Source organism: Lipotes vexillifer, unplaced genomic scaffold (assembly GCF_000442215.2).
Source record: "Lipotes vexillifer unplaced genomic scaffold, Lipotes_vexillifer_v1.1 scaffold570, whole genome shotgun sequence".
Lineage (NCBI taxonomy): Eukaryota > Metazoa > Chordata > Mammalia > Artiodactyla > Lipotidae > Lipotes > Lipotes vexillifer.
Genome location: NW_006777801.1, coordinates 2,187,480 through 2,202,192, shown reverse-complemented (window position 1 = coordinate 2,202,192; position 14,713 = coordinate 2,187,480). Strand labels below are relative to the sequence as shown.

The window sequence follows — 14,713 nt, the reverse complement described above, 5'->3', positions numbered from 1 at the left end:
ATACTTCTTATAATGGATCCATCGATATACCAAATTTAGTTTATCCATTCATCAGTTGATGTACATATAGGTTGTCTTCTCCTTTTGACTATTATGAATGATGCTGTTATGAATACTGGCATATAAGTTTTTGTGTGGACATATTTTTTCATTTCTTTTAGGTATATACCTAGGAGTGGAATTGATGTGGGAAGATTTTAAATTTCTAATTCAGTTCATTTTCTTGTTGTAGGTCTATTCTAATTTTCTCTTTGTTCTTGAATCAGCTTGTTAACTTGTATCTTCCTAGGAGTTTTCATCTAAATTCTATAATTTGTTCATAGTGTCCCTTACAATGTTTTAAATTTCTATAGGTATGGTAGTGATGTCCCCTCTTTCATTCATGATTTTGGTAATTTGTGTCTAATCTATTTTTTCTTGACCTGTCTAGCTAAAAGTTTGATATTTTTGTTGATCTTTTCAAAGGATCAACTTGGCTTCATTGATTTTTTTTCTCTATTTTTCTATTTCATTTCACTGATTTCTGTTCTAAACTCTGTTTCCTTCCTTTCGCATGCTTTGGGTTTACTTTGCTCTTTATCTAATTCTTTAATTCCTTAAACCTGAACCTTAAGTTATTGATTTGAGATGGTTCTTCTTATCTGACATAGACATTTACAGCTATACATTTTCTTCTTAGCATTGTTTGAGCCTCATCCCATAAATTTTTGTTTTATTTTCACTTTTATTAAGTTCAAAGTATTTTCTGATTACTTTTATGATTTTTCTGTTGACCCATTGGTTATTTGGAAACATGTTCTTTAATTTCCAAATATTTGTGGATTTCTTAAAGTTTCATCTGTTGATTTCTAATTTTGTTTTCTTGTGGTTGTGGTCAGAAAATATACATTGTGGACTTCCCTGGTAGCTCAGTGGTTAAGAATCTGCCTGCCAATGCAAGGGACCCGGGTTCGAGCTCTGGTCTGGGAAGACCCCACATGCCACGGAGCAACCAAACCCGTGCGCCACAACTACTGAGCCTGCGCTCTAGAGCCCGCGAGCCACAACTACTGAAGCCCGCATGCCTAGAGCCCGTGCTCCACACCAAGAGAAGCCACCGCAATGAGAAGTCTGTGCACCGCAACGAAGAGTACCCCCCACTCGCCACAACTAGAGAAAGCCCACGTGTAACAATGAAGACTCAACACAGCCAAAAATAAATAAATAAATTTATAGAAAGAAAAAAAAGAAAATATACATTGTATGATTTCATTCCTTTAAAATTTACTGAGACCTGATTTATTTCCTAGCAACATTGAAAGGAGCATATATTTTGTTGTCAGGTGGAGTTTTATGTAAATATCTGTTAATTCAAGTTACTTGATAGTGTTGTCTTCTTTATCCTTGCTAATTTTCTGTCTAGTTGTTCTAACAATTATTGAGATTGAAGTATTGAAGTCTCTAATTATTATTGTTGAATTTTCTATTTTTCTTTTCAGTTATGTTAATTTTTACTTTATTTTGGGGCTTTTTTGGTATAGAATGGTTATATCTTCCTGATGAATTGATTTTCTCAACCTTATGAAATGCCCCTCTTTCTAGTAATATTTATTGTCTTAAAGTCTGTTTTGTGTGATTTTAATATAGGCAATCTAGGTTTCTTACAGTTGCATGGTACCTTTCTTTTATTCTTTTGCTTTCAGTCTGTATTATTGAATCTAAAGGGTACTCTTACGTGCACTATATATAGTTTAATCCTGTTTTTTTATTCAGTAGGCAAATTGCTGTTGTTGATAGTCCTTTTATATTTAATTATTGATAAGACTGAACTTTTGTCTGCCATTTTGCTATTTGTTATATGTCTCATATTTTTTGTTCTTTTGTTTTTCTACTTTATACCACCTTTTGTATTAAATAGGTATCATTTATTATACCACTTAAACTCTTTTTTTTTAGGTGTGTGTTTTTAAAACTTATATTCTTACTGTTTGCTCTAGGGATTAAAATATGCACTTTGACTTATGACAGTTTACTTGAGAAGAATACTAACTTAATTTCAGTAAAATATAGAAAGTTTGCTCCATAGAGCTCTATTTACTCCTCCTTTTTTGTTATATTATCATATACCTCAAATGTAAACTGAACAATACAGTGTTATGATGTCTTTTCAAAGAGTTAAGGGAGGAAAAGAGAAGAACATATATTTATGTAGTCTTTTTATTTACTCTCATATTTCCTTTTTTTGGTGTTCTTTATTTGGTCAGGTGGATTTGAATTACTATATGTTGTCATTTCCTTTCATCTTGAAGGATTGTAGTTTCTTTTTTTGTGCAAGGCAGGTTTGCTAGCAATAGAATCTCCCAGTCCTTGTCTGGAAATGTTTTTATTTACTCATCATTTTAAAAGAATAGTTTGCTGGATGTATAGAATTATTGATTGACAGTTCTTTTTAACAGTTTGAATTTGTCATTCCTCTGTCTTTTGTCCTTTATTGTTTTTTTTTTTTTTTGCGGTACGTGGGCCTCTCTCTGCTGTGGCCTCTCCCGTTGTGGAGCACAGGCTCTGGATGCACAGGCTCAGCGACCATGGCTCACGGGCCCAGCCGCTCTGCGGCATATGGGATCTTCCTGGACCGGGGCACGAACCCGTGGCCCCTGCATCGGCAGGCGGACTCTCAACCACTGCGCCATCAGGGAAGCCCCCTTTATTGTTTTTTGATGTGAAATCAGCTGTTAATTATACTGTAGTTCCACTGTATAAGTCTTTTTCTGTTGCTTCTTTCTGAATTTAGCCTTTGTCTTTTAACAGTGACTAGCTGTTGATCTGTTTCTGTTTATTTTATTTTGGGTTTAATTTATCTTCTTGTGTTTGTAGATTAATATTTTTGTCAAATTTTGGAAGTTTTCTGCCCTCACCTCTTCAAATATTCTTTTTCAGCCCTTTTTCCTCTCTCATGTGTGGTACTCCTATTACATGTAAGTTGGTATGCTTGATAATATCCCACAGCTCTCCCTGGTTCTCTGTTATTATTCAGTTATTTTCTTATGATGTTCATATTGGATAGTTTCTGTTGATCTTCAAGTTCATTGGTTATTCTTCTTTCTCAAATGTATTGTTGAACTTCTCTAGTGAATTTAAAATTTTGTTACTATACTTTTCAACTCTAGGATTTTCATCTGGTTCTTTTTTTCTTAAAATTGAGATTAATTCACATTACATAAAATGCACCAATTAAGGCACACAGTTCAGTGTTTTTTAGTTTGTTCACAAGGTCATGCAACCATTATTACTATCTAATTTCAGAACATTTTTATCACCCCAAAAGAAACGTTATACCCGTTAGCATTCACCCCTCCTACCCCACTTGCCCCAACCCCTAGCAAACACTAATTTACTTTCTGTTTTGATGGATTTGCCTGTTCTGGACATGAATGGAATCATACAGTATGTGGCCTTTTGCATCTGACTTGTTTCACATAGCTTAATGTTTTCAAGGTTCATCTATCTGTGTTGTAGCATGTATCAGTACTTAAGTCCTTTTGATGGCTGAATAATATTCCATTAAGTGGATATGAATATACCACATTCTGTGTATCCATTCATCATCACACTTTACTCTTTCTTTGTATGTCTCATAGTTTTGTTGTTGAACACTGAAAAATTTGGATAATATATTATAGCAACTCTGTGTTCTAATTTTTTTCCCCTGAGGGTTGTTGCCATTGTTTTATTGTTCAGTAACATGTCTGTACTAAATCTGTGTAGTCTGTTTGATGTACAGTGTGTGACTGCTAATATCTCTGCTCAGCTTTAAATCTTTATTGTATTTTTAAACCTGTCTAGGTGCCTTGTATAAGCATAGCTTGGGTCAGCCAGTGATTGGCCTTTGCTTGTACACTTTGTTTCATTATATGCTTCTCCCTTATGCTGATGATTCTTTGTGTGTTTTTAAGGTTCAAGCAGTTTTAAAGTTTGCCCTGGCTTTTGTTTTCCTTTGGGATCTCTTGCATTTCTCTGCATGTGTACCCTCTCATGGTTTGCCAGGGATTTTCACATAGCTTGATCCGTCTCTGGTTTTTCCTGCATGGATAGGTAGAGAACTTATTAAGAACCCTTATGGCCATGTTATTTTCTGGATCTTCCTGCTAAATGTCTGGCTAATGTGCTGGTCCTTTGCTTACTACAACTTCATGCTTGCTGAGCCACTGTTCTTGCCATTTCTTTGGCACTAAGATTGCTACTATTATTGGTAACACTGTTTTTTTGTGGGGGGGAACTTTTTTCTGTGCTTAAGTCTAAATCATGCCAGCCTCTTCTGCAGGTGAATCTACTTGTTTTTAAGGCTTGTCTTCCATTGTATAATTACCATGGCAGCCCAGCTGGGAGGGAATATGTGAACAACCTCAGGCAAGAATGTCACAGACCCCCACAGTTCTCACCCGGGCTTCTGTGGTTTTATGAGTAGCCACTTACTCATTTGCTTTATGTTTTTTGGTTAATTTCCAGAGCTCTTAAATGTAAAATTGTTTTGACAGTTTTCTCTAGTTTCATCATTGCCTTTTGGGGGGCATTTGCTGATTTACCACCATATTTGGATGTTCCAGCATATCTGAACTCCTTCCCCCCCAGATTGACTCTTCATTAATCAAAACCTTTGAGATGCTGTATAATAAGAGTTTCTTTTTACTGCATACTCAGAAACACTAAAAGGTTGATGTTTTTGAACTAGAGATTTAAAGTAGAATTGTGGCATATTTTCCTACTACTTCCCTTAAGTTCCTCTAGAACAGTTTTTATTTTAGTTTTTATTACTTTGTTTCATTAAAGATTTATTCTTTATTATCTATTTTGTATAATAGTTTATTAAATTAGGTAAGTAAAATTTCTGTAGGATTATGAGCTAAAACATTTCTTGCATTCTTCAGTATTTTATTTTTATCTTATGAGCAAATCTTGTATCAGCTAATAATAACAAATAAAAATTTGAGTGCTTATTACATTGTTCTAAACATTTTACATCTGTGAATTACAATCTTTTAGTCCTAACAACTCTTTGAGTTAATGATGTAGATATTATTTCCATTTTTATAGGTAGGTAACTTAAAGTCACATACCTCGTAGTGGAAGAGGTAGTTAATAGATGAAAGGCACTTTCTACTATGTGAAATTATACCTAAAATCAAATTTGCCTATTAAAATTCTTAGGAATACTTTTACATTTTCTTAGGGTTTGGCTTGGATATTGTTTAAAGGATGGCTTAGTCTAGAATAGATATTCTTCTTTTTGGAGAAAAATTCAGTTACAACCTGTGATTTGAATATTTTAATTAAAAAATAGAATAATGTGATAAAAATTCTTCTAAAAATAATTGTTTTCAAAGTTTCAGTTCACTTAAAACTCAGGGAAGTAAAATTTGTTAATTTGAGAAGGACCATTTCAGATTTCTCTTCCTTAAAGATGAACTGGCAGGGAGACTTGATTAGGTAAAGATAGTTGTTAGGGGCAGGGGAAGGATAGTTTTGAGTTCTTTGTGCTGACACAGAGAGGAAGTAGGGGCCTTGTATTTCTCTTGGGTTTTGCTATCCTGGTAATAGGGTTTGGGGGTATAGAACTGTTGGTGGAAGGTAAAAGGAAATATGTTAAAGAGCAGAAGAGCTATTATTTTAATTAGCTATAGTTATTTAAGGGTTATAAACCTCTATATATGTGATTGGAGCATTCAGTCCATAAAGCCATAGCACAAAATCACACCACACCACTTGCCTGATAGAGCATTGTCTAGTTGCACACAGAGTAAGGGAAAATAATCTTTTCAGGCCTGAACTTTCAAACTTAAATATAGAATTAAAATGATGGTCACATGGATAAATCAATTTTATATTTATTAAAAATGTATCTCTAATAAAATATCTTAAATTTATTTAGTCTTATGTACATTGCATTCAAATGATTCTCGAATATAAGGCACTTCTCGGATCACTTGAGGTGCTGTGTTGTATGTTGTAGTTTTTAATTTGGTAAAATTAAATGACTTCCTAATGGAGTCCATCATTTATCATTAATTAGAAAGACTAGTGACTACTAAGGACACTGAGTATACCCACCACTTTAGCTGGTGGGCTTTTTCTTTCTCTGCATTTTTTTTTTTTTTTTTGCGGTATGTGGGCGTCTCTCTGCTGTGGCCTCTCCCGTTGCGCGGAGCACAGGCTCCGGACGCGCAGGCCCAGCGGCCATGGCTCACGGGCCCAGCCGCTCTGTGGCATGTGGGATCATCCCAGACCGGGGCACGAACCCGTGTCCCCTGCATCGGCAGGCGGACTCCCAACCACTGCACCACCAGGGAAGCCATCTGCATTTTTTTTAATGAGTACTTTTGGTAGATTTAAAATAACATGCTTTTGTAAAAAGTCACACATTATTAAAAACATTGTAAAATTCTTGATGAATTTTTAAATAATAGGCTATGTTTTAGAACAGTTAGGTTTACAGAAAAATTATGCAGAAAGTATAGAGTTTTCCCATAGATTCCCCTTTCTCCCTCAGTTTCCCCTATTATTAACATCTTTCCTTGGTGTGGTACATTTGTTACATTTGATGAACCAATATTGATATTCCTATTGATTTTTTAAAAGCAGTTGTAATCTAGTTTAATAGATGAACATTTTTGTAATTCTTGTACAGATGAGATAACCATTGTTCTCATTACTGATTTTTTAAAATACTCATATCGACAATGAAGCACAGTTACTTTGGTCTTTTTAGGGTGGAATAATCAATGATGGTTCTGAATTGATTGGTCCCGTTGAAGCTTATTCGGATTCCCTCATTGATAGCTTTCCTGAATGTACTACAGAAGGTAAGAGATTTAAATTTTTTTTTTCATTTCAGTGGTTTTGATTGTGACAGACTCTAAATCATAGCTACATTGCCAAAATTAGGTGGATATAGGAATTTGAGAGTATTTCACTAATTCTGAGATACTTTTTTTCCCTCATGTTTTAACATCACTGATATTGAGTACATAATACTGGGTTGATGATATCTTACATTTAATAGTCAGCTTTTTTCTTTCTTAGTGATGTATAAAATAATGATTTGTCCTACAATTAATGGCTTCTTAGATTTGGTGAAATGTGGTATAATGAGTGTTCAGAATTTGTGTTGTCTAGTATAAGAATGCCTTGCTAAAGTTTATTTAGCAGCATCTGACTATCAGACAATTAATTTCAAGACTGGCTTTAAAAGTTTAGTCATGTACCAGAAAGAATAAATCTAAGGCAGTTTTAGTGTTTTTGATATATTTTATAATAACATGAGTCTAAACCAAAGCAATTTTTGTACTTTTAATCACTTTAATTCAAGAATGAGTAATCTCTTGTTTTATTCCTCTATTAAGCCATCTTTGAATTTTTATGAAGATTTAAAATACATATTTTAGTCTTTGAATTTCCTTAGCTAGTTTTCTTCCAGAAAATATTTTGGAATTAAAAAAGAGAGAGACTTGGGGACAGGGTGGGGAGAGTCTTTAAAAGTAGGTAATTAGGTTTGTTTGAGGTGGCTTAGGTTTGGTTTATATAAAAGAAAAATCATAGACTAGATAATATTTCTTGATCTCTTTCATGAGTAAGAATTTATGGTAGAGGAGAATGGTGTATGGCTCTAACATGGGAGGTAGCCATGATCTCATTGTAGTGATGTTTTTGTGGGGATGTGTACTGATGTCATACAGTGACAGACACATTGACATAGATCTATTGCAGTAATTCCCATCATGTTTTGGTAGGAACAACAACTTCCCTTCCATTGTGTGGGCTGATGCACTTAAAATTTATTTTTCTTTTGGTGGTACCACATTGAGAAGTGATTAGCTTTTCTTATTTTTCATGATGGCTCGCATTGACTTAAAAGCACAGTCCATTAACTTACACCTACTGTTCTGTGAAATGTATGGGGGATCTTAGGCCCAGGGATCTCCCTTGGGTCCTCAATATCTTTGACTCCATCCTGAATCAGCTAAGGTCATAGAAAAACATTGTTGATAGTAATTTTATTTTATAGTCCATCAGGTTTGTTGGGAAAAAAAAAATCTATTCTCCACGACCTATTTTGATCTGAGATACTTGCTAGGCTTTGGAAAATCTAATCACTGCTTGAGATCCTAAGGTGACTCTGTTTCTAGAACTAGTTTCCTTGGAGGGTGACTTTTCTGGGATAACCTGATCTGGGTGTTGCCTCAGAGATACACTCCTACTCCTGAGAAACAGGGAGAGGGCATTTTCTGCCTGTAAATGTGCTGACTTGGTGATGTCCAAGAGAGGACAAGTAGGAGAGTTAGAAAGATTTGTGGGAGAGTATTCAGTGAGGAGTACAGTTCTTGAAAATTACAGAATGTTTCTTTTCTCTCTTTGTTTTTTTTTTTTTTTTTTTTTTTTTTTTGTGGTGGTATGCGGGCCTCTCACTGTTGTGGCCTCTCCCGTTGCGGAGCACAGGCTCCAGACGTGCAGGCTCAGCAGCCATGGCTCACGGGCCCAGCCGCTCTGCAGCATGTGGGATCCTCCCAGACCAGGGCACGAACCTGTGTCCCTTGCATCGGCAGGTGGACTCTCAACCACTGCGCCACCAGGGAAGCCCTCTCTGTTTCTTGATACAGAAATTGAAGGGTATTTGATTTGGGGATGGTTATATTCTTTGATATCTTTGATAAGTCTTTGTTACCTAGGTAGGAGTCAACCATGGTGAGAGAAGGGTGTCCCAGAAGCCTATTTGAGTATAAGGTAATCAGGGATGGGAGTGGTGCAGAGGTCTTTTGCCTTAGTTTAGGAGAGAAGGGGAGGAGCATTATTATTAGGATGACTTTCCTTGGGATGGTGTTGTAAAATGTGGAAGCTGTTTGGAATAAAAAGGTATTGATATTAAAGGAGATATAACCTAAGGTAGATTATAGCTTTAACTTTATAAGCTAGGGTGAGCTTATAATTTATTGTCCAAACTGAGACACTTCTGAGAATTAAAGAAGATGCTACTGTACTTATTGTACACCAAGACAACAATCATAAACCAACAAGCTGGGCAAACTGGGTGAATGGGCCACCCTACCTAGAGCAGAGGTAGAGTATATTTGTTTCAGGGTTTATCTTTGACGTTTCAAAAAGCTGAGTTTTCGTTGGAAGCAGTTATCATTTAGGAGTATGCTTTTATGAGGGAAATTGGGGGCAACATTTCTATTTAAAACACAGAAAAAGACTTAACAGTACCTAAAAGTAATACTGAAATTTTATCCTTTCAGTGCATAGTTTAGTTTTCTAACTATATTACCATCTCTAAAACACACTGTGATCCTTGAAGAATGAAAAACATGGAACTGGAAATGCTGTTAATGTTTGTTTTTTACCCCCTCCCTTTAAAAGCCTCTATGCCTGGCTAATTAATCCTGCTGAAAGATACCTGTTGACAAATACAGCTCGGAGTGTCAGTCAACTTGCAAATTCATTGTTATTTGAGAGGTAAAATGACTTTTTTTTTTTTTTTTTTTTTTTTGCGATATGTGGGCCTCTCACTGTCGTGGCCTTTCCCGTTGCCGGACGCGCAAGCTCAGCGGCCACGGCTCACAGGCCCAGCCGCTACGCGGCATGTGGGATCCTCCCAGACCGGGGCACGAACCCGTATCCCCCGCATCGGCAGGCGGACTCTCAACCACTGCGCCACCAGGGAGGCCCCAAAATGACTTTTAAATATCATGAGATTGTCTGGCATACTAGCCAAGTGGAAGACTTACTTTCATACCAAAAGGTCTGCAAACCACAGAGAAAAACAAGGGAGAGGGCCTCTAGTAGGAAAAGAGTGGGGAAAGCTGGCAGCCAGCCAAGCCCCACAGGTATGCAGTGAAATGAAAGGTTGTAGAGAGATTGTGGTGGCAAATGCTTGAGATTTGAATTCAGAGCCAAAATGTGAGGAGGTAATTTACTCCGTAACAGCTCCTCTGAGTGTAGTATTTTAAATGGTGTTTTGAAGGTGGATTCATTTTTCATACTTGTGATTTAGTTTGCCAGTGGAATGGGCCAGAAGGGCCAATCTTAATATATAGTCTGCTGTGCCAAGGTCTTTCAGTTAGAGTGACAGAGAACCTATGTAGAGGCTAAGTGATCATCATTTTTATTAGTGCCATAAAATGCAATCAACAGGTCTTACTTAATTAATTTACCTTGAAAGAAAGTTTTCTAAGGAAAACGTAAAGAACTGGGTTAGTGGATTTAAAAAAATTTTCATTATTTTATAGTATAGTATGATAGAGGAAACCTCTTTAAGGTTTCATAAAACGAATAATTTGGTGATTAACTGCTAAATGTATTTTATCTAATATGAAATTGAAAATTGTAAAATTATTCAGTAGGTTTTTAGATAAAACGTTAACGTTGTTTTATGTTTTTAAAATGAAATGCTGGTTGCTCTTTATCTCCTTTGTTCAGTGAAATTAAACTATATTTTCTCAAAGATGAAAGAAGATTTAATTGATTGTTAACATCTTATTTCCTTTATAAAATTCCATCTTTTTCTTGACTTAAACTTAGCTATAAAGTTACTGTGACATTAGTGGAAACCTGGCCAAAATGGTGCTTGGAAATTGAGCTTCTTGATATGTTTCTCTCATCTGTTGGCCTGTTGGAAGGATGTAGGTTGCTTTACTGCCATGTTGGCCTTGGTATTGGAGCCTTTGATGTCGGTATAAGCTCATCTGGTAAACTGTGTCATTTCCTCTTCCTAGTACATTACTTGACTTCTTTTGCAGTTTTGGGAGGGACATTTTCCAGGTGTATGCAGTGAATAAGAGAAAATAATTAGGTGATCATAACCACAAATACAAATGGAGAGATCTGCTTTTTATATGTAGCATATCTTTAAGAATAAATATTCTTAAATGTCTCCTGGAGTAGTCAAATTTACCTTTTTTTTTCCTTTTTGCCTGTAAGTTGTGGAGTAAGAGCTCCCTAAGTGCTCATTGTAACAATTGTAGACACAAGAAAGGATCTGTTAAGCGGTCTTGAATTAACTATTTTTAGAGTAAATGAGATGTATATTTTGAGAATAGCATCTATTGCTAGTCTATGTAAGGGACCTCTTAAAATCACTTTCAGTTCAAGATTTGTGTATTTATTTGGTGGCAGGGTAATAATTCTTTCTATTATGTGGGTAAGCACAAAGATGAGAAAATATAGAAAGCTTAATTAAAAGTAATTTAAATTTAAAGTAGAATTTAGTGCAAATGTCCGCTAGGTGGCACCATGAGAACTGTAAATCTTGTTACTGGGCTAATTCTAGGCCCTCCTGTATTACTTTTGAGTGTGCTTATTCAGTTTGAAGTTCCTTTTTCTCTTAAGTGCTTATCTACTTAACTCTTATTCGTTGTCCATTATTAGTTGAATTTCCTTTGGTGGAGAAGTTTAAAATAAACAGGAAAAAAAAGAATAAGTTATTATTCTCAAGATAAGCACAAATGAGAATGTGTCATTGTGGTTATGTGTGCATATAAAACAAATGACACAAATTATAAGTATTGACCCTTAACAACTCTAGGGCTATTGAGGATAACGTTGGATATTAAGAGTTTAGCAGTCGGGTGGGGCAAATAAAAAATTCATGATATTAATATGTTGTGGGAATGGGTTTTAGAATAGAAGGAACATTGGGAATTATATAGGTAAATCTCTTATTTTACAATTAAAAACTGGAATTTCAGAGAAATTAAGCCAGGTGCCTAAGGCAGTCATGGCACTCCAGATATTTAATAGCAATCACAGAACTCTATTTTGAAATGAGATTTAATTTTGTGTAGGGGAAGGCAGTGAGAATACATATTTGGTACAGAAAACTCAGTGTGAGTTACTTATATGCTGGTAACAGGTTTGATTTGCAGAGTAGATTATGGAGAGTAGCAGCAAAAAAAGTTCATTAGGTAGAAATGGAAGCAAACTCATAGATCTTTGTTGTTCATGATAAGGTAACAGTAGGGTCACAACAGTAAAGTAATAATTAGGGTTGTAATTGTGATTGATTTATTGTTTTATGAGTTTACTCTTTTTTTTAAGCAAATATGCAGTAGATATTCTGATGTTCTTTTTATAAAATTTCAACGGTGAAGCAAAGACATGTATCGAGGACATTACAAAAATGTGAAACGTCAAAGGAATGGTTCTTTTTAGTAATAATAGCTATTATTGAATGATGAGTTGGTAATCAAGTACAGACTTTTTTTTTGTGGGTGTTTTTATTTTTTAAATTTTTATTTATTTATTTTTACATCTTTATTGGAGTATAATTGCTTTACAATGGTGTGTTAGTTTCTGCTGTATAACAAAGTGAATCAACTATACATATACATATATCCCCATATCTCCTCCCTCTTGCGTCTCCCTCCCACCCTCCCTATCCCACCCCTCTAGGTGGTCACAAAGCACTGAGCTGATCTCCCTGTGCTATGCAGCTGCTTCCCACTAGCTATCTGTTTTACATTTGGTAGTGTGTATATGTCCATGCCACTCTCTTACTTCGTCCCAGCTTACCCTTCCCCCTCCCCATGTACTCAAGATCATTCTCTACGTCTACATCTTTATTCAGGTACAGGAATCTTGACTAACATCAACTTTTAGGTTTAGGTATTCACTTAAAATCATATTTATAAGGGCTCGTTTCTTAATGGAGATTGATATGTATGTCTTCTACCTCAGGGTGACCTTTGTTCTGCTCTCTAGAAATCTTGCTTTGTGTGTGAAGCTTGAGTCATTGCTACTAGGAAAAGTAGAAATTCCCTTTCATTGACTATGGCAATATTTGAACCTCAGGGCTCAGTGAAAGCTATCAGCTAATAATAATGAGGCCATGTATTTTATATATAGTTGGCCATGAGAGACCACCTGTTGTTCTAAAGGAAACTGATCTCTTTTATGCAGATGGTCTTCAAATACAGATTTCTGATAGCTTATAGTATAAAGATTTATTCTATGGCAACTCAACCTTTTCCCCTGGTGCCTGTCTTTCAGAGACGGTGTCCTAGACAGATTACACTACACTGCCCTACTCTAAGCAGTTCAAAGCACAGAAGGTGAGGGTAGGTAGGTGAACTGTTGCAGCTGCTTTTTAACCAGTCGCCTGGGGCCCTCTAATAGCCCTGAGACTTGAATCTCTGTGATATGAACCTGGAGGCAGAACGCTTTCATAGAACCTTTGACTCCCCTCCACCCCCCACCCTTTCCAAAAAAGGCTTAGGTTTTTGACTTGATGGTGTTGGTAAAGGATGCACCTTTTACTCTCATGATGGCCCAGAGGGCCCCTTTAAACATGGATTGACTTCAAGTTGGTTTAACTTTTGACAAATAGTCTCTGTATTGTCAGTTGTTGCCCTGCCTTATCCACAGTGTTCTTCCTACTCACCTTAACTGAGAACCTCTTTCTTGCTTGCAGCTCTCTTTATCTTACTTGTTAACTTTCTGGGTTTCAGGGAGCTAGTGTCCATTTCATGTGATATTTATATGTGTAGCTTTGTATAAAACAGATTAAATGACAGGACTGTGATGTCAAGGAGTTGAGCAAGCACAGTATTAAGTAGATTTATTAAGGATATAAGATGAATAAACTAGGTACTGAGTATTTGCATACCTCTGTATTTTTATATTCATTGGTGAGGTGGTAGACAGGGAGTGTTCTTCTTGAGCTGGTTGGGGAATTCCCTTCATTGAGAAGAAGGGAAGGTAGAAATTGCTTCAATATGGAAGAGAAACATATCAGATAATACTAGATTAGTTGCAGTGTATGGTTGAGGAAATATGATAGGGTTAGGCTTTTCAGGTATATTAGGGTGCATCTTAAGAGGAGAATTAAAGGCAGAAAATAAGCAAGGAAGAAGTGTCAGGGGTTAGTCTGCTTTATACAGATCTGTCTTTATAATCGTGTCTGTCTTCTCTCTTAAGTTAGATGTTTCTTGGCACTGGCTGCTGGCCATGATTCACACAGGCCTACATTTTATAAATTATGTCTGTGTAACATATCTTTATTTACAAACAAATTCCCAGTTTTAGCTCTTGCTATATCTTCTTTGATATCCTTCACATACAGAGCCTTAAAGACTTGTCATACACATACAGCAAATATGATAAGAGTCACCTGTAGTCCCAGCATACAGAGAAAAGTACTGTTAATGTTTAGTGTACCTTCCTAGACTTTTTTTCTGTGTTTGTGGTTTTAAACTAGAATTATAGTATATATATACTGCTTTGCAGTTTGTTATTTTTGATTAATAGCGCATGAATACTTTAGCATTAAATATTCTATAACATAATTTTTAATAACTGTGTAATATTTTATCATAAGGATGTGCCTTAATCTCCTGTCATTAGGAATTTGTTATTTCCAATTGCACTAGTTTTTGTGATGTATATTCTTATGTATGGATCTTTTTTTCACGTCTCTGTTTATTTCTGGTATAAATTGTTGAATTTCTGGGCCAGAGATACCAGCATGTTTTGCATCTGGTATGCATTGCCAAATTGTCCTCCAAAAAGGTTAAACCAGAACAAGTCTTTTTGTTTCCTTTTGCTTCTCCTGTTTAGGCTAACAAATTTCCTCTTCCTAACCTGCTAGTTTTTATGTTTGCTTATTTTGAAACATTCCTCCTTTATAGGTGGATGGCCCTAGAGTCTGTCATACAGAGTGAAGTAAGTCAGAAAGAGAAAAACAAATACC

General features: G+C 35.8%; 1 protein-coding gene across 5 annotated transcripts in view; it reads left to right on the top strand.

The window, feature by feature from the left end:
- RPS6KC1 (ribosomal protein S6 kinase C1) overlaps window positions 1-14,713 on the top strand; it is a 223,850-nt gene that overhangs the window by 73,638 nt on the left and 135,499 nt on the right. For all 5 annotated transcript variants that reach the window (XM_007451293.1, XM_007451294.1, XM_007451296.1 and 2 more), the window contains one exon: window positions 6,743-6,836. In XM_007451293.1, the coding sequence (XP_007451355.1) occupies window positions 6,743-6,836 (94 nt within the window). The remainder of the gene's footprint in view (window positions 1-6,742; window positions 6,837-14,713) is intronic.